The sequence below is a fragment of the Coregonus lavaretus genome (genome assembly GCF_964263955.1).
Source record: "Coregonus lavaretus genome assembly, chromosome: 10".
NCBI lineage: Eukaryota > Metazoa > Chordata > Actinopteri > Salmoniformes > Salmonidae > Coregonus > Coregonus lavaretus.
The window spans coordinates 798,740-818,696 of NC_139997.1; the positions used below are offsets into that span (position 1 = coordinate 798,740).

Here is a 19,957-nt window from a genome sequence, read left to right on the forward strand (position 1 = left end):
ACACACAGTCACACACAGTCACACACAGTCACACACAGTCACACAGTCACACAAACACACACAGACACACACAGTCACACACAGTCACACACAGTCACACACAGTCACACACAGTCACACACAGTCACACACAGACACACACAGTCACACACAAGCACACACAGTCACACACAAGCACACACAGTCACACACAAGCACACACATTTTAGTCATTTAGCAGACGCTCTTATCCAGAGCGACTTACAGTTAGTGAGTGCATACATTTTTCATACTGGCCCCCCGTGGGAATCGAACGCACAACCCTGGCGTTGCAAGCGCCATGCTCTACCAACTGAGCTACAGGAGGCTATATACACACAGATACACACCCCATGCAGATCCAGCCCCAGCCTCCCGTCCCCAGCCTCCCGTCCCCAGCCTCCCGTCCCCAGCCTCCCGTCCCCAGTCTCTCATCCCCAGCCTCCCGTCCCCAGCCTCTCGTCCCCAGCCTCCCGTCCCCAGTCTCCCATCCATAGTCTCCCATCCCCAGGCCCAGCCTCCCATCCCGAGGCCCAGCCTCCCATCCCGAGGCCCAGTCTCCCATCCCGAGGCCCAGTCTCCCATCCCGAGGCCCAGCCTCCCATTCCCAGGCCCAGCCTCCCATTCCCAGGCCCAGCCTCCCATCCCGAGGCCCAGTCTCCCATCCCGAGGCCCAGCCTCCCATCCCGAGGCCCAGTCTCCCATCCCGAGGCCCAGTCTCCCATCCCGAGGCCCAGTCTCCCATCCCGAGGCCCAGCCTCCCATCCCGAGGCCCAGTCTCCCATCCCCAGGCCCAGCCTCCCATCCCCAGGCCCAGCCTCAAACCCCCAGCGTCAGCCCCATAAAGGTCCAGCCCCATAAAGGTCCAGCCCCATAAAGGTCCAGCCCCATAAAGGTCCAGCCCCATAAAGGTCCAGCCCCATAAAGGTCCAGCCCCATAAAGGTCCAGCCCTGTGGGAACACACTTATCTGTTCTAATTGTCCTAAGTGATGAAGGAGACGCAGACCCAAACGATGCAGAGATTAATGGTGGAAACTAGCTAGCTCCCCGCGGAGCCACCAGCACATCCATTGGCTAATAGTTGCTCCACTGTAATTAGTTAAAGCTCTGCTGTTATCAGGCACACACACACACACATCCATGCACACACACACACACACACACACACACACACACACACACAAACACACACACTCACACACACACACCCATCCACTCACACACTAAGAGGTATAGCAGTGCTGTGTGTTCACATACTAAAAGAGAGCTGTTACGATCGTCTTGTGCATCATTAGTGTTCATCTTCCCAGTGTTGAGGTATCTAGAGAACAGAATAGGCCAATGATTGATCTCTGAGGGAAAAAAAGTATTTGATCCCCTGCTGATTTTGTACGTTTGCCCACTGACAAAGACATGATCAGTCTGTAATTTAATGGTAGGTTTATTTGAACAGTGAGAGACAGAATAACAACAAAAAAATCTAAAATGTTATAAATTGATTTGCATTTTAATGAGGGAAATAAGTATTTGACCCCCTCTCAGTCAGAAAGATTTCTGGCTCCCAGGTGTCTTTTATACAGGTAACGAGCTGAGATTAGGAGCACACTCTTAAAGGGAGTGCTCCTAGTCTCAGCTTGTTACCTGTATAAAAGACACCTGTCCACAGAAGCAATCAATCAATCAGATTCCAAACTCTCCACCATGGCCAAGACCAAAGAGCTCTCCAAGGATGTTAGGGACAAGATTGTAGACCTACACAAGGCTGGAATGGGCTACAAGACCATCGCCAAGCAGCTTGGTGAGAAGGTGACAACAGTTGGTGCGATTATTCTCAAATGGAAGAAACACAAAATAACTGTCAATCTCCCTCGGCCTGGGGCTCCATGCAAGATCTCACCTCGTGGAGTTGCAATGATCATGAGAACGGTGAGGAATCAGCCCAGAACTACACGGGAGGATCTTGTCAATGATCTCAAGGCAGCTGGGACCATAGTCACCAAGAAAACAATTGGTAACACACTACGCCGAGAAGGACTGAAATCCTGCAGCGCCCGCAAGGTCCCCCTGCTCAAGAAAGCACATATACAGGCCCGTCTGAAGTTTGCCAATGAACATCTGAATGATTCAGAGGAGAACTGGGTGAAAGTGTTGTGGTCAGATGAGACCAAAATCGAGCTCTTTGGCATCAACTCAACTCGCCGTGTTTGGAGGAGGAGGAATGCTGCCTATGACCCCAAGAACACCATCCCCACCGGAGGTGGAAACATTAAAACAAATTTAGGCTATTGATGATGGTGTGAACTCTAACCCTCAGGTGCCACTACGTGACTTCCGTCTCGCTTCCGCATTGTCTCCGTGCTGCTGTGCTGTTTGTTGCTACTTGGCTACCTGCCAAACTATTCACGTTTTACTTTTAATAAACGTTTAATCAATCTCTGTGTTCAACAAATTTACCAACTTTTTAGTTTTGTCCTCACTCATCTTTTTTCGTTAAACTTTTTCACCCCGGACGTTTTATCCCGAGACAGAAGAGTCATTTTCCTGTGCGTTTTAGCTGCCAACTTTACTTTATTTTCCATCGCAACTTTTTTCCCTTATTCAACTTTTTCACTCCGGACGCTTTATCTGGACATGGTTCGTCAACATCTTCAACAGCCGAAGCTAAGTAGTAACATTAACATGATGTCTTCTAATTGCAGTCGCTGTACTCATAATATACAGGAGAACGATCGCCTTACGGCGAGAATAGCTGTGCTACAAGCCCAGCTTCAGACGCAATCGTTAGGCAAGGGTAATTTCAGTGTAGGAAAGGAAGAAACAGCGTCTGTGCCACCAGTAAGTACAGACAGTAACGTTAGTATAAATCCCCCCGCACAGTCCCCGCAGCCGGACAACTTTCTCATGGCTTCTGGAGGGAAATACTGTTGGAATGCTCAACCGGTGTCGCTCATTCAGCCGACAGAAACCTTCAACCGGTTTTCCCCATTATGTAGCGAGTCGGAGTCTGAGTCTGAGTCTTCTCTTGTCTCTACTCCTCCCGTTAGGGGGTCTGAGACGCCGAAGGCTCCCACCATTAGCTCTGACAAATTGAAAACCCTAGTCATTGGCGACTCCATTACCCGCAGTATTAGACTTAAAACGAATCACCCAGCGATCATACACTGTTTACCAGGGGGCAGGGCTACCGACGTTAAGGCTAATCTAAAGATGGTGCTGGCTAAAGCTAAAACTGGCGAGTGTAGAGAGTATAGAGATATTGTTATCCACGTCGGCACCAACGATGTTAGGATGAAACAGTCAGAGGTCACCAAGTGCAACATAGCTTCAGCGTGTAAATCAGCTAGAAAGATGTGTCGGCATCAAGTAATTGTCTCTGGCCCCCTCCCAGTTAGGGGAAGTGACGAGCTCTACAGCAGAGTCTCAGCACTCAATCGCTGGTTGAAAACTGTTTTCTGCCCCTCCCAAAAGATAACATTTGTGGATAATTGGCCCTCTTTCTGGGACTCACCCACAAACAGGACCAAGCCTGACCTGCTGAGGAGTGACGGACTCCATCCTAGCTGGAGGGGTGCTCTCCTCTTATCTACCAACATAGATAGGGCTCTAACTCCTCTAGCCCCACAGTGAAATAGGGTGCAGGCCAGGCAGCAGGCTGTTAGCCAACCTGCCAGCTTAGTGGAGTCTGCCAATAGCATAGTCAGTGTAGTCAGCTCAGCCATACCCATTGAGACTGTGTCTGTGCCTCGACCTAGGTTGGGCAAAACTAAACATGGCGGTGTTCACCCTAGCAATCTTATTAGGATAAAGACCTCCTCCATTCCTGCCATTATTGAAAGAGATCGTGATACCTCACATCTCAAAATAGGGTTACTTAATGTTAGATCCCTCACTTCAAAGGCAGTCATAGTCAATGAACTAATCACTGATCATAATCTTGATGTGATTGGCCTGACTGAAACATGGCTTAAGCCTGATGAATTTGCTGAGTTAAATGAGGCCTCACCTCCTGGTTACACTAGTGACCATATTCCCCGTGCATCCCGCAAAGGCGGAGGTGTTGCTAACATTTACGATAGCAAATTTCAATTTACAAAAAAAAAAATGGCGTTTTCATCTTTTGAGCTTCTAGTCATGAAATCTATGCAGCCTACTCAATCACTTTTTATAGCTACTGTTTACAGGTCTCCTGGGCCATATACAGCGTTCCTCTCTGAGTTTCCTGAATTCCTATCAGACCTTGTAGTCATAGCAGATCATATTCTAATTTTTGGTGATTTTAATATTCACATGGAGAAGTCCACAGACCCACTCCAAAAGTCTTTCGGAGCCATCATCGACTCAGTGGGTTTTGTCCAACATGTCTCTGGACCTACTCACTGCCACAGTCATACTCTGGACCTAGTTTTGTCCCATGGAATAAATGTTGTAGATCTAAATGTTTTTCCACAAAATCCTGGACTATCGGACCACCATTTTATTACGTTTGCAATCGCAACAAATAATCTGCTCAGACCCCAACCAAGGAGCATCAAAAGTCGTGCTATAAATTCTCAGACAACACAAAAATTCCTTGATGCCCTTCCAGACTCCTTCTGCCTACCCAAGGACGTCAGAGGACAAAAATCAGTTAACCACTTAACTGAGGAACTCAATTTAACCTTGCGCAATACCCTAGATGCAGTTGCACCCCTAAAAACGAAAAACATTAGTCATAAGAAACTAGCTCCCTGGTATACAGAAAATACCCGAGCTTTGAAGCAAGCTTACAGGAAATTGGAACGGAAATGGCGCCACACCAAACTGGAAGTCTTCCGACTAGCTTGGAAAGACAGTACCGTGCAGTACCGAAGAGCCCTCACTGCTGCTCGATCATCCTACTTTTCCAACTTAATCGAGGAAAATAAGAATAATCCAAAATTTCTTTTTGATACTGTTGCAAAGCTAACTAAAAAGCAGCATTCCCCAAGAGAGGATGGCTTTCACTTCAGCAGTAATAAATTCATGAACTTCTTTGAGGAAAAGATCATGACCATTAGAAAGCAAATTACGGACTCCTCTTTGAATCTGCGTATTCCTCCAGGGCTTAGCTGTCCTGGATCTGCACAGCTCTGCGAGGGCCTGGGATCGGGAGAGACACTTAAGTGTTTTAGTACTATATCTCTTGACACAATGATGAAAATAATCATGGCCTCTAAACCTTCAAGCTGCATACTGGATCCTATTCCTACTAAACTGCTGAAGGAGCTGCTTCCTGTGCTTGGCCCTCCTATGTTGAACATAATAAACAGCTCTCTATCCACCGGATGTGTACCAAACTCACTAAAAGTGGCAGTGATAAAGCCTCTCTTGAAAAAGCCAAACCTTGACCCGGAAAATATAAAAAACTATCGGCCTATATCGAATCTTCCATTCCTCTCAAAAATTTTAGAAAAAGCTGTTGCGCAGCAACTCACTGCCTTTCTGAAGACAAACAATGTATACGAAATGCTTCAGTCTGGTTTTAGACCCCATCATAGCACTGAGACTGCACTTGTGAAGGTGGTAAATGACCTTTTAATGGCGTCAGACCGAGGCTCTGCATCTGTCCTCGTGCTACTAGACCTTAGTGCTGCCTTTGACACCATCGATCACCACATTCTTTTGGAGAGACTGGAAACCCAAATTGGTCTACACGGACAAGTTCTGGCCTGGTTTAGATCTTACCTGTCGGAAAGATATCAGTTTGTCTCTGTGAATGGTCTGTCCTCCGACAAATCAACTGTACATTTCGGTGTTCCTCAAGGTTCCGTTTTAGGACCACTATTGTTTTCACTATATATTTTACCTCTTGGGGATGTTATTCGAAAACATAATGTTAACTTTCACTGCTATGCGGATGACACACAGCTGTACATTTCAATGAAACATGGTGAAGCCCCAAAATTGCCCTCGCTAGAAGCCTGTGTTTCAGACATAAGGAAGTGGATGGCTGAAAACTTTTTACTTTTAAACTCGGACAAAACAGAGATGCTTGTTCTAGGTCCCAAGAAACAAAGAGATCTTATGTTAAATCTGACAATTCATCTTGATGGTTGTAAAGTCGTCTCAAATAAAACTGTGAAGGACCTCGGCGTTACTCTTGACCCTGATCTCTCTTTTGACGAACATATCAAGACTGTTTCAAGGACAGCTTTTTTCCATCTACGTAACATTGCAAAAATCAGAAATTTTCTGTCCAAAAATGATGCAGAAAAATTAATCCATGCATTTGTTACTTCTAGGTTAGACTACTGCAATGCTCTATTTTCCGGCTACCCGGATAAAGCACTAAATAAACTTCAGTTAGTGCTAAATACGGCTGCTAGAATCCTGACTAGAACCAAGAAATTTGATCATATTACTCCAGTGCTAGCTTCCCTACACTGGCTTCCTGTTAAGGCAAGGGCTGATTTCAAGGTTTTACTGTTAACCTATAAAGCGTTACATGGGCTTGCTCCTACCTATCTTTCCGAGTTGGTCCTGCCGTACATACCAATACGTACGCTACGGTCACAAGACGCAGGCCTCCTAATTGTCCCTAGAATTTCTAAGCAAACAGCGGGAGGCAGGGCTTTCTCCTATAGATCTCCATTTTTATGGAACAGTCTGCCTACCCATGTGAGAGACGCAGACTCGGTCTCAACCTTTAAGTCTTTACTGAAGACTTATCTCTTCAGTAGGTCATATGATTGAGTGTAGTCTGGCCCAGGAGTGTGAAAGTGAACGGAAAGGCTCTGGAGCAACAAACAGCCCTTGCTGTCTCTGCCGGGCCGGTTCCCCTCTCCACTGGGGTTCTCTGCCTCTAACCCTGTTGCAGGGGCTGAGTCACTGGCTTGCTGGTGCTCTTTCATGCCGTCCCTGGGAGGGGTGCGTCACTTGAGTGGGTTGAGTTACTGACGTGATCTTCCTGTCTGGGTTGGCGCCCCCCCTTGGTTTGTGCTGTGGTGGAGACCTCTGTGGGCTATACTCGGCCTTGTCTCAGGATTGTAAGTTGGTGGTTGAGGATATCCCTCTAGTGGTGCGGGGGCTGTGCTTTGGCAGAGTGGGTGGGGTTATATCCTTCCTGTTTGGCCCTGTCCGGGGGTTTCTTCGGATGGGGCCACAGTGTCTCCGGACCGCTCCTGTCTCAGCCTCCAGTATTTATGCTGCAGTAGTTTATGTGTCGGGGGGCTGGGGTTAGTTGGTTATACCTGGAGTACTTCTCCTGTCTTATCCAGTGTCCTGTGTGAATTTAAGTATGCTCTCTCTAATTCTCTCGTTCTCTCTTTCTCTCTGAGAACCTGAGCCCTAGGACCATACATCAGGACTACCGGGCATGATGACACCTTGCTGTCCCCAGTCCGCCTGGCCTTGCTGCTATTCCAGTTTCAACTGTTCTGCCTGCGGTTACGAAACCCCTACCTGTCCCAGACCTGCTGTTTTCAACTCTTAATGATCGGCTATGAAAAGCCAACTGAGAGACCTGAGCCCTAGGACCATACGTCGGGACTACCGGCCGTGGTGACTCCTTGCTGTCCCCAGTCCGCCTGGCCTTGCTGCTATTCCAGTTTCAACTGTTCTGCCTGCGGTTATGGAACCCCTACCTGTCCCAGACCTGCTGTTTTCAACTCTTAATGATCGGCTATGAAAAGCCAACTGAGATTTATTCCTGATTATTATTTGACCATGCTTGTCACTTATGAACATTTTTGAACATCTTGGCATGGTTCTGTTATAATCTTCACCCGGCACAGCCAGAAGAGGACTGGCCACCCCTCATAGCCTGGTTCCTCTCTAGGTTTCTTCCTAGGTTTTCGCCTTTCTAGGGAGTTTTTCCTAGCCACCGTGCTTCTACACCTGCATTACTAGCTGTTTGGGGTTTTAGGCTGGGTTTCTGTACAGCACTTCGAGATATTAGCTGATGTAAGAAGGGCTATATAAAATAAAATTGATTGATTGATATGCTTTGGGGGTGTTTTTCTGCTAAGGGGACAGTACAACTTCACCGCATCAAAGGGATGATGGACGGGGCCATGTACCGTCAAATCTTGGGTGAGAACCTCCTTCCCTCAGCCAGGCCATTGAAGTGGGTCATGGATGGGTATTCCAGCATGACAATGACCCAAAAAACACGACCAAGGCAACAAAGGAGTGGCTCAAGAAGAAGCACATTAAGGTCCTGGAGTGGCCTAGCCAGTCTCCAGACCTTAATCCCATAGAAAATCTGTGGAGGGAGGTGAAGGTTCGAGTTGCCAAACGTCAGCCTCGAAACCTTAAGGACTTGGAGAAGATCTGCAAAGAGGAGTGGGACAAAATCCCTCCTGAGATATGTGCAAACCTGGTGGCCAACTACAAGAAACGTCTGACCTCAGTTATTGCCAACAAGGGTTTTGCCACCAAGTACTAAGTCATGTTTTGCAGAGGGGTCAAATACTTATTTCCCTCATTAAAATGCAAATCAATTTATAACATTTTTGACATGCGTTTTTCTGGATTTTTTTGTTTTTATTCTGTCTCTCACTGTTCAAATAAACCTACCATTAAAATTATAGACTGATCAATTCTTTGTCAGTGGGCAAACGTACAAAATCAGCAGGGGATCAAATACATTTTTCCCTCACTGTAGCAATGCTGAAAGTAGAGCAATTGAACACAGTTTTTTAAATGTATGTATGTGTGAATGTGTGTAAGCATGTATGCAATACCCCATAATGACAAAGTGAAACATATTTTCTGTATTTAATTTTCAATACATTTGCTAAAATGTCTAAAAACATGTTTTCACTTTGTCATTATGTGGTATTGTGTGTAGACAGAAAAATATATTTATTCCATTTTGAATTCAGGCTGTAAAAAAGCAAAATGTGGAATAAGTCAAAGGGTGTGAATACTTATGAAGGCACTGTGTGTGTGTATGTGTGTGTGTGTGTGTGTGTGTGTGTGTGTGAGTGAGTGAGTGAGTGAGTGAGTGAGTGAGTGAGTGAGTGAGTGAGTGAGTGAGTGAGTGAGTGAGTGAGTGAGTGAGTGAGGGTTCTGTGGCTGCATGCTCTCTCGGAGGGAGATGTGTTCTGTGGCTGCATGCTCTCTCAGAGGGAGATGTGTTCTGTGGCTGCATGCTCTCTCAGAGGGAGATGTGTTCTGTGGCTGCATGCTCTCTCAGAGGGAGATGTGTTCTGTGGCTGCATGCTCTCTCAGAGGGAGATGTTTTCTGTGGCTGCATGCTCTCTCAGAGGGAGATGCGTTCTGTGGCTGCATGCTCTCTCAGAGGGAGATGTTTTCTGTGGCTGCATGCTCTCTCAGAGGGAGATGTGTTCTGTGGCTGCATGCTCTCTCAGAGGGAGATGTGTTCTGTGGCTGCATGCTCTCTCAGAGGGAGATGTTTTCTGTGGCTGCATGCTCTCTCAGAGGGAGATGCGTTCTGTGGCTGCATGCTCTCTCTTTTTTCTCTTCCATATATTAGGTAATCACCACCCAGACTGAGGAAGACACAGGAACATTTCACTGTGACCTAGTTTCAACACTTTCAAGGAAACAACTCCATCAAAAAGACACATAAGAGCTGCCAGCAGAGAGTTGTGTAGAACAGTGAATTAAAAACAGTGAATTACCGCACAGAAAACGCTTTCCAACATAAAAATGTAAACTTCAGCAAAAAATATGTAAATAGTGGCTCATTTTTCAGTTGTTTCCAGCTCAGCCAATGGACTCAGAGAACACTGCGGCATTGTTTATATACTAACGTCCTAATTGACCAAGGCCACTCTAATTGATTAAATAAACAAGGGGGGCGGACTGCAATGCTGTGGTGTGTCAGAACCATTGTTCCTTCTCCATTCCTCATCGGATCCCAAGGCGTGTTTGCTTTGCACTGCAAAACGTCTTGCTGTCATCAACCCTAAGGCTGCCATCCAGCAGGGGAAGAGAGTGGTTGCCAGGGGACAAAGTGGAGAGATGTTGGTGTTGTTCCCTTTATATGTCAAGGGTCACTGCATAGACCGGAACTTTTAAATATTGCACAGTAGCTGGCTAGATGCTTTATATTCGCTGTAGTTCATTATATGCTGAAATCAATTAGGTTGTTCTTCAGAAACCATTACATTATTAAAGATGGCGCCGTACTGTATGGATGCCGTCTTGAGAGCTCTGACCCAACTTTGCTATTTTGTGATTCTTTTAGCATTCATCTTTACTTTTTTTTTTTTGCACAAAATGTATCCGCTATCATTTCTTATGATGGACAATAACTTTTGAACATCAGATCAGCATTTACTAACCTCAATTCCGGGTTCAACTTAGACCTATCTGTCCTGGGCTCTTTGTGTAATTCCGACCCAATATTCGGGCAAGAGGAAATGTTGGCAAAAAAAGAAGCAGGAGAGGGGAGCCCTGGCGAAGGGAAAACCGGCCACCTCATCCCTCCATTCTATTGGCCATTCACTTGATAATAAGATGGATGACCTCCGATCGTGGATTTGCTATCAACGGGACTGCAATATTCTCTGCTTTTCTGAAACATGGCTTTCGGACAAGACATACCCCCATGGCTATCCAACTCGATATATTCTCCATTCACCGAGCAGACAGGACATTGGATTCAGGAAAATCGAAAGGGGGAGGAGTTTGCCTCTTCATCGACAGCAAATGGTGTTCTGACACTAGTGCAGTGGAAGTCTAGACGTATTGGAGGTTATGCTACAAAACTGCTTTGCCAGCGCTAACTGGAGTTTACCACCTCTGTCACCGGCTTCATTAGGAAATGCATCGGTGAAGGTTCGCTGCTTCCCCAATCAAAAGCCCTGAATTAACACAGAGGTTGGCACTAAGCTAAAGGACAGGGCTACCATACACAGGGATATCACAGGCAACCCAGAGGCTACGGCTGAGGACACAAACAAGACCTGCTACGACCTCCGCAGAGCCATCAGACAAGTACAAGAAGACCTGCTACGACCTCCGCAGAGCCATCAGACAAGTACAAGAAGACCTGCTACGACCTCCGCAGAGCCATCAGACAAGTACAAGAAGACCTGCTACGACCTCCGCAGAGCCATAAGACAAGTACAAGAAGTCCTGCTACGACCTCCGCAGAGCCATCAGACAAGTACAAGAAGACCTGCTAAGACCTCCGCAGAGCCATCAGACAAGTACAAGAAGACCTGCTACGACCTCCGCAGAGCCATCAGACAAGTACAAGAAGACCTGCTACGACCTCCGCAGAGCCATCAAACAAGTACAAGAAGACCTGCTACGACCTCCGCAGAGCCATCAGACAAGTACAAGAAGACCTGCTACGACCTCCAAAGAGCCATCAGACAAGTACAAGAAGACCTGCTACGACCTCCGCAGGGCCATCAGACAAGTACAAGAAGTCCTGCTACGACCTCCGCAGAGCCATCAAACAAGTACAAGAAGTCCTGCTACGACCTCCGCAGAGCCATCAGACAAGTACAAGAAGAGCTGCTACTTACTTCCGCAGAGCCATCAAACAAGTACAAGAAGTCCTGCTACAACCTCCGCAGAGCCATCAAACAAGTACAAGAAGTCCTGCTACAACCTCCGCAGAGCCATCAAACAAGTACAAGAAGTCCTGCTACGACCTCCGCAGAGCCATCAGACAAGTAAACGAAGTCCTGCTACGACCTCCGCAGAGCCATCAGACAAGTACAAGAAGACCTTCTACTTACCTCCGCAGAGCCATCAAACAAGTACAAGAAGTCCTGCTACGACCTCCGCAGAGCCATCAGACAAGTACAAGAAGACCTGCTACGACCTCCGCAGAGCCATCAGACAAGTACAAGAAGACCTGCTACGACCTCCGCAGAGCCATCAGACAAGTACAAGAAGACCTGCTACGACCTCCGCAGAGCCATCAGACAAGTACAAGAAGACCTGCTACGACCTCCGCAGAGCCATCAGACAAGTACAAGAAGACCTGCTACGACCTCCGCAGAGCCATCAAACAAGTACAAGAAGACCTGCTACGACCTCCGCAGAGCCATCAGACAAGTACAAGAAGACCTGCTACGACCTCCAAAGAGCCATCAGACAAGTACAAGAAGACCTGCTACGACCTCCGCAGAGCCATCAGACAAGTACAAGAAGTCCTGCTACGACCTCCGCAGAGCCATCAAACAAGTACAAGAAGTCCTGCTACGACCTCCGCAGAGCCATCAGACAAGTACAAGAAGAGCTGCTACTTACTTCCGCAGAGCCATCAAACAAGTACAAGAAGTCCTGCTACAACCTCCGCAGAGCCATCAAACAAGTACAAGAAGTCCTGCTACAACCTCCGCAGAGCCATCAAACAAGTACAAGAAGTCCTGCTACGACCTCCGCAGAGCCATCAGACAAGTACAAGAAGTCCTGCTACGACCTCCGCAGAGCCATCAGACAAGTACAAGAAGACCTTCGACTTACCTCCGCAGAGCCATCAAACAAGTACAAGAAGTCCTGCTACGACCTCCGCAGAGCCATCAAACAAGTACAAGAAGTCCTGCTACGACCTCCGCAGAGCCATCAGACAAGTACAAGAAGTCCTGCTACGACCTCCGCAGAGCCATCAGACAAGTACAAGAAGACCTGCTACGACCTCCGCAGAGCCATCAAACAAGTACAAGAAGTACTGCTACGACCTCCGCAGAGCCATCAGACAAGTACAAGAAGACCTGCTACTTACCTCCGCAGAGCCATCAAACAAGTACAAGAAGTCCTGCTACGACCTCCGCAAAGCCATCAAACAAGTACAAGAAGTCCTGCTACGACCTCCGCAGAGCCATCAGACAAGTACAAGAAGTCCTGCTACGACCTCCGCAGAGCCATCAGACAAGTACAAGAAGTCCTGCTACTTACCTCCGCAGAGCCATCAGACAAGTACAAGAAGACCTGCTACGACCTCAGCAGAGCCATCAAACAAGTACAAGAAGTCCTGCTACGACCTCCGCAGAGCCATCAGACAAGTACAAGAAGTCCTGCTACGACCTCCGCAGAGCCATCAAACAAGTACAAGAAGTCCTGCTACGACCTCCGCAGAGCCATCAGACAAGTACAAGAAGACCTGCTACTTACCTCCGCAGAGCCATCAAACAAGTACAAGAAGTCCTGCTACGACCTCCGCAAAGCCATCAAACAAGTACAAGAAGTCCTGCTACGACCTCCGCAGAGCCATCAGACAAGTACAAGAAGTCCTGCTACGACCTCCGCAGAGCCATCAGACAAGTACAAGAAGACCTGCTACGACCTCCGCAGAGCCATCAAACAAGTACAAGAAGTCCTGCTACGACCTCCGCAGAGCCATCAGACAAGTACAAGAAGTCCTGCTACGACCTCCGCAGAGCCATCAAACAAGTACAAGAAGTCCTGCTACGACCTCCGCAGAGCCATCAGACAAGTACAAGAAGACCTGCTACTTACCTCCGCAGAGCCATCAAACAAGTACAAGAAGTCCTGCTACGACCTCCGCAGAGCCATCAAACAAGTACAAGAAGTCCTGCTACGACCTCCGCAGAGCCATCAAACAAGTACAAGAAGTCCTGCTACGACCTCCGCAGAGCCATCAGACAAGTACAAGAAGAGCTGCTACTTACCTCCGCAGAGCCATCAAACAAGTACAAGAAGTCCTGCTACGACCTCCGCAGGGCCATCAGACAAGTACAAGAAGACCTGCTACTTACCTCTGCAGAGCCATCAGACAAGTACAAGAAGACCTGCTACGACCTCCGCAGAGTCAAACAAGCAAAAGGACAATACAGGAACAATATGGAATCCTTTTACACTTCTGATGCCTGATGCTTGTGTGGTTATTCACTGGACAAGAGGAACACCAATGTGAGAATACTGTTCAGCATTCAACACTATTGTTCCCTCCAAGCTCGACATCAAGCTCAGATCCCTGGGTCTGGACACCACCCTCTGCAACTGGATCCTGGACTTCCTGACAGGCAGACCACAGGCTGTAAGGATTGGCAACAACACCTCCTCTTAACACTTTTTATTTTACCTTTATTTAACTAGGCAAGTCAGTTAAGAAAAAATTATTATTTACATTGACGGCCTACACCGGCCAAACACGGACGACGCTGTTGTGCGCCGCCCTATGGGACTCCCAGCCGGTTGTGATGCAGCCTGGAATCGAACCAGGGGGCCTGCAGTGACGCCTCAAGCACTGAGATGCAGTGCCTTAGACCGCTGAGATGCAGTGCCTTAGACCGCTGAGATGCAGTGCCTTAGACCGCTGAGATGCAGTGCCTTAGACCGCTGAGATGCAGTGCCTTAGACCGCTGAGATGCAGTGCCTTAGACCGCTGAGATGCAGTGCCTTAGACCGCTGAGATGCAGTGCCTTAGACCGCTGAGATGCAGTGCCTTAGACCGCTGAGATGCAGTGCCTTAGACCGCTGAGATGCAGTGCCTTAGACCGCTGAGATGCAGTGCCTTAGACCGCTGAGATGCAGTGCCTTAGACCGCTGAGATGCAGTGCCTTAGACCGCTGAGATGCAGTGCCTTAGACCGCTGAGATGCAGTGCCTTAGACCGCTGAGATGCAGTGCCTTAGACCGCTGAGATGCAGTGCCTTAGACCGCTGAGATGCAGGGCCTTAGACCGCTGAGATGCAGTGCCTTAGACCGCTGAGATGCAGTGCCTTAGACCGCTGCGCCACTCGGCAGTGTTTCTTCAGTCCTTTTCTCTACTTCCTGTTCACCCACGACTGCATGGCTTTGCACAACACTAACTACATCATCAAGTTTGCTGATGACACCACGGTTGTACGCTTGATAATCAACAACAACGACGAGTCAGCCTATAGGGAGGAGGTAAGTGAACTGGCATTGTGGTGTCATGACAACAACCTCTCCCTCAACGTCAGCAAAACAAAGGAGTTGATTGTTGACTTCAGGAAGCAGAGGAGGGAACATGCCCCAATCCACATCAACAGGATTGCATTAGAGCGAGTGACATGTTTTATGTTCCTCGGCATGCACATCACAGAGGACTTGTCATGGACCAACAACCCAACCACTCTTGTCAAGAGGGCGCAACAGCATCTCTATGTCTTAAGGCGGCTGAATAAATTTGGTCCTCTCCAAATACTACTGCTGCACAATCGAGGGCGTCCTTACAGGTTGCATAAAGATGGGAATTGCTCCGTCCACGGCCTCAAGGCCCTCCAGTGGGTGGTGAAGACAGCCCAGTACATCACTGGGACAATGCTCCCACCATCCAGGACATCACTGGGACAATGCTCCCACCATCCAGGACATCACTGGGACAATGCTCCCACCATCCAGGACATCACTGGGACAATGCTCCCACCATCCAGGACATCACTGGGACAATGCTCCCACCATCCAGGACATCACTGGGACAATGCTCCCACCATCCAGGTCATCACTGGGACAATGCTCCCACCATCCAGGACATCACTGGGACAATGCTCCCACCATCCAGGTCATCTACTAGAAGCAGTGCCTGAGGAATGCATGCAGCAGCATCAAGGACCCCACACCCAGTGTATGAGCATGAGGTCTGATACCAACAGGCTCAGAGACAGTTTCTATCTACAAGCCATCAGACTGCTGAACACTTGAACTGGACTGACCACCTGCTCTGATTCTCCGCACCTTAGCACACATGCACTCACACCCACATAGATATACACATACACACACCCACACATATACATTCATGTTACACACACACACACACACACACACACACACACACACACACACACACACACACACACACACACACACACACACACACACACAGACACAGTACATTCATGCTACACACACATCACAACTGCTGCTACCAGACTCTTATTATACTGTTCAGTTTATATACTGCCCCCATCCCCCCCTTCCCCAATACACGTGGAAATATTGAACTATAAAATGTACCTTCCTGTATTATACTTATGCTAAAATATTTATACCATGTGTATACCGTACATACGACTAATAAAACGTTAAACTTAAAAATGTGGCAGCGGCTACAGTCCTTTACGGATTACAAAGGAAGACCCAGCCATGATCTGCCCAACGATGCCTCTCTACCATACCGTATTACACAGACTCCCACATTATGGATTACAGAGGAAGACCCAGCCGTGATCTGCCCAACGATGCCTCTCTACCATACAGTATTACACAGACTCCCACATTACGGATTACAAAGGAAGACCCAGCCATGATCTGCCCAACGATGCCTCTCTACCATACAGTATTACACAGACTCCCACATTACGGATTACAGAGGAAGACCCAGCCATGATCTGCCCAACGACGCCTCTCTACCATACAGTATTACACAGACTCCCACATTACGGATTACAGAGGAAGACCCAGCCGTGATCTGCCCAACGATGCCTCTCTACCAGACAGTATTACACAGACTCCCACATTACGGATTACAGAGGAAGACCCAGCCGTGATCTGCCCAACGATAGCTCTCTACCAGACAGTATTACACAGACTCCCACATTACGGATTACAGAGGAAGACCCAGCCGTGATCTGCCCAACGATGCCTCTCTACCAGACAGTATTACACAGACTCCCACATTACGGATTACAGAGGAAGACCCAGCCGTGATCTGCCCAACGATGCCTCTCTACCAGACAGTATTACACAGACTCCCACATTACGGATTACAGAGGAAGACCCAGCCGTGATCTGCCCAACGATGCCTCTCAACCAGACAGTATTACACAGACTCCCACATTACGGATTACAGAGGAAGACCCAGCCGTGATCTGCCCAACGATGCCTCTCTACCAGACAGTATTACACAGACTCCCACATTACGGATTACAAAGGAAGACCCAGCCGTGATCTGCCCAACGATGCCTCTCAACCAGACAGTATTACACAGACTCCCACATTACGGATTACAGAGGAAGACCCAGCCGTGATCTGCCCAACGATGCCTCTCTACCAGACAGTATTACACAGACTCCCACATTACGGATTACAGAGGAAGACCCAGCCGTGATCTGCCCAACGATGCCTCTCTACCAGACAGTATTACACAGACTCCCACATTACGGATTACAGAGGAAGACCCAGCCGTGATCTGCCCAACGATGCCTCTCTACCAGACAGTATTACACAGACTCCCACATTACAGATTACAGAGGAAGACCCAGCCGTGATCTGCCCAACGATGCCTCTCTACCAGACAGTATTACACAGACTCCCACATTACGGATTACAAAGGAAGACCCAGCCGTGATCTGCCCAACGATGCCTCTCTACCAGACAGTATTACACAGACTCCCACATTACGGATTACAGAGGAAGACCCAGCCATGATCTGCCCAACGATGCCTCTCTACCTGACGAACTCAATGCATTTTATACACGCTTTGACAACAACAACACTTAGCCGTGCACAAGGGTCCCTGCTGACCTAGGGGACTGGGTGATCTTGCCCTCTTTTTAATCCGCGGGGCCAGACGGTATTCCAGGTGGCGTTCGCAGAGCATTGCGCAGAACAGCTGGCAGGCGTATTCACGGTCATTTTCAACCTCTGTCACGATCGTCATAACGAGTGGACCAAGGCGCAGCGTGAAATGTGGACATCTTTTATTGAGTACTATAAACAATAACAATAACAACAACAACAAAACGAAACGTGAAGTCCTCGGTAACATACACAAACCAACACGGAACAAGATCCCACAAAAGACAAGTGCACAATAGGCTGCATAAGTATGGTTCCCAATCAGAGACAACGAGCCACAGCTGTCTCTAATTGGGAACCACCCCGGCCAACATAGAAACACAGAAACTAGAACAAGAACATAGAAAACGAAACATAGAACCTAACACCCAGAAACTAACACCCTGGCTCAACATATAAAAGTCACCAGAGCCAGGGCGTGACAACCTCTCCTTGTCCCAATCTGTATTCCCCACATGCCTCAAGGTGACCACCATCATTCCTGTTCCCTAGAACTAAGGCTCCCTGACACAATGACTACCGCCCTGTAGAACTCACATCTGACATCGTGAAGGGATTTGAAAGGCTGGTTATGGCTCACATCAACTCCACCATCCCAGACACCCTAGACCCACTCCAATGTGCACACTGCCCCAACAGATCCATAGACGATGCAATCTCAATTGCACTCCACACTGTCCTCACCCACCTAGATTAGAGGAATACCTATGTGAGAATGCTGTTCATTGGCTACAGCTCAGCGTTCAACACCTTAGTCCCCTCCCAAGCTTGTCACAAAGCTCGGGACCCTGGGACTGAACACCTCTCTCTGCAGCTGGATCCTGGACTTCCTGACGGGCCGAACAGTCGTGAAGAAGGCGCGACAGTGCCTCTTCCCCCTCAGGAGGTTGAAAAGATTTGACATCTTCAAAAAGTTATACAGCTGCACCATTGAGAGCATCTTGACTGGGTGCATCACCGCTTGGTATGGCAACTGCACCGCCCTTGATCACATGTCGCTAGAGAGGGTGGTGAGGGTAACCCAGTGCATCACTGGGGCCGAGCTCCCTGCCATCCAGGACCTCTATATTACATTTTACATTTTAGTCATTTATATCAGGCCCGGAAAATGTCAAAAGAATCCAGCCACCCAAGCCATAGACTGTTCTCTCTGCTTCTGCACGGCAAGCGGTAGCGGAGCATCAAGTCTGACAGCAACAGGCTGAACAGCTTCTATCCCCAAGCCATAAGACTGCTAAATACGTAACGAATTGACTACAGGGACTATCTGCATTGACCCACTCTACACACTCACACACACTGACACTCCAACACACACACACTTCATTTGCTCACACACACATATAACACGCACACACACACACGCACACTCATCATATACTCTGCTATACTGTACATATCTAACCCTACCACTCCAGTATGCCTGCACATTGTAAATATTGTATTTGACCTGACCCTGTATGTAGAGTGAGCTCGGAAAGTATTGGGACTGTTACCACATTTCCATCCAACCATTTCATGCGGATGAATGACCTAATGTATGAAGAAAGTCACGACCTGGCTGATGGAAAATGCCGGAACAGTTTTATAAATGCTGACAGACAATTTTTTTGTTTGACATGCTGGAAACGTTTTGTGTCTGTAAAATTAATTATACGAGAAACGGCAGTGGAAACGCCTTTTATGAGCAAATATTGATATATTAACCATCATATCGAAGTGATATGTTGTGTGGTCCTCCCACTACGACTCTGTTTATTAAGCTACAGATTCAATAAATGATGATGAACTTCACAGGGTGATGAAAGTGCAAAGTGATGAGCTTGATGCTCCTTTCCAATACATATTCAAGGTCTTATTCTGGTGACACGATGATCGATGCTTGGCTACCTTTTGACAAATACAAATAATATCGCTCTTATCCATAATAATCTCATCGTGTAGACTAGCCTGCCCACAATGTATCTGCCAGCTGTTGGCTAGAGTGCAGGTGCCAAGACCAGAGTGGGCACATTTGCTATTTAATGCAACAGTTGGTGACAAAACCATCAGTAGAGTTGAAAATGCGATGGAAACCCATTTCACTTTTTCCATTCGGTACGTTGGGAATTGAACGGCAAAATTACTTTTTATGTGCACTGTGTCATCACGCACATAATGAGATGTGTTCTGGAATGATGTCGTGTTGATCAGATGTGTTCTGGAATGATGTCGTGTTGATCAGATGTGTTCTGGAATGATGTCGTGTTGATCAGATGTGTTCTGGAATGATGTCGTGTTGATCAGATGTGTTCTGGAATGATGTCGTGTTGATCAGATGTGTTCTGGAATGATGTCGTGTTGATCAGATGTGTTCTGGAATGATGTCGTGTTGATCAGATGTGTTCTGGAATGATGTCGTGTTGATCAGATGTGTTCTGGAATGATGTCGTGTTGATCAGATGTGTTCTGGAATGATGTCGTGTTGATCAGATGTGTTCT

General features: G+C 47.7%; 1 protein-coding gene across 1 annotated transcript in view; it reads left to right on the forward strand.

The window, feature by feature from the left end:
* Positions 1-19,957, forward strand: part of LOC311135783 (glutamate receptor ionotropic, NMDA 3A-like) — a gene marked incomplete at both ends in the record, with an annotated part of 198,902 nt that overhangs the window by 67,384 nt on the left and 111,561 nt on the right. Inside the window, 3 exons of the mRNA XM_084169825.1 lie at positions 10,933-11,031; positions 11,277-11,375; positions 11,752-11,936. Of these exons, the coding sequence (XP_084025951.1) occupies positions 10,933-11,031; positions 11,277-11,375; positions 11,752-11,936 (383 nt within the window). The remainder of the gene's footprint in view (positions 1-10,932; positions 11,032-11,276; positions 11,376-11,751; positions 11,937-19,957) is intronic.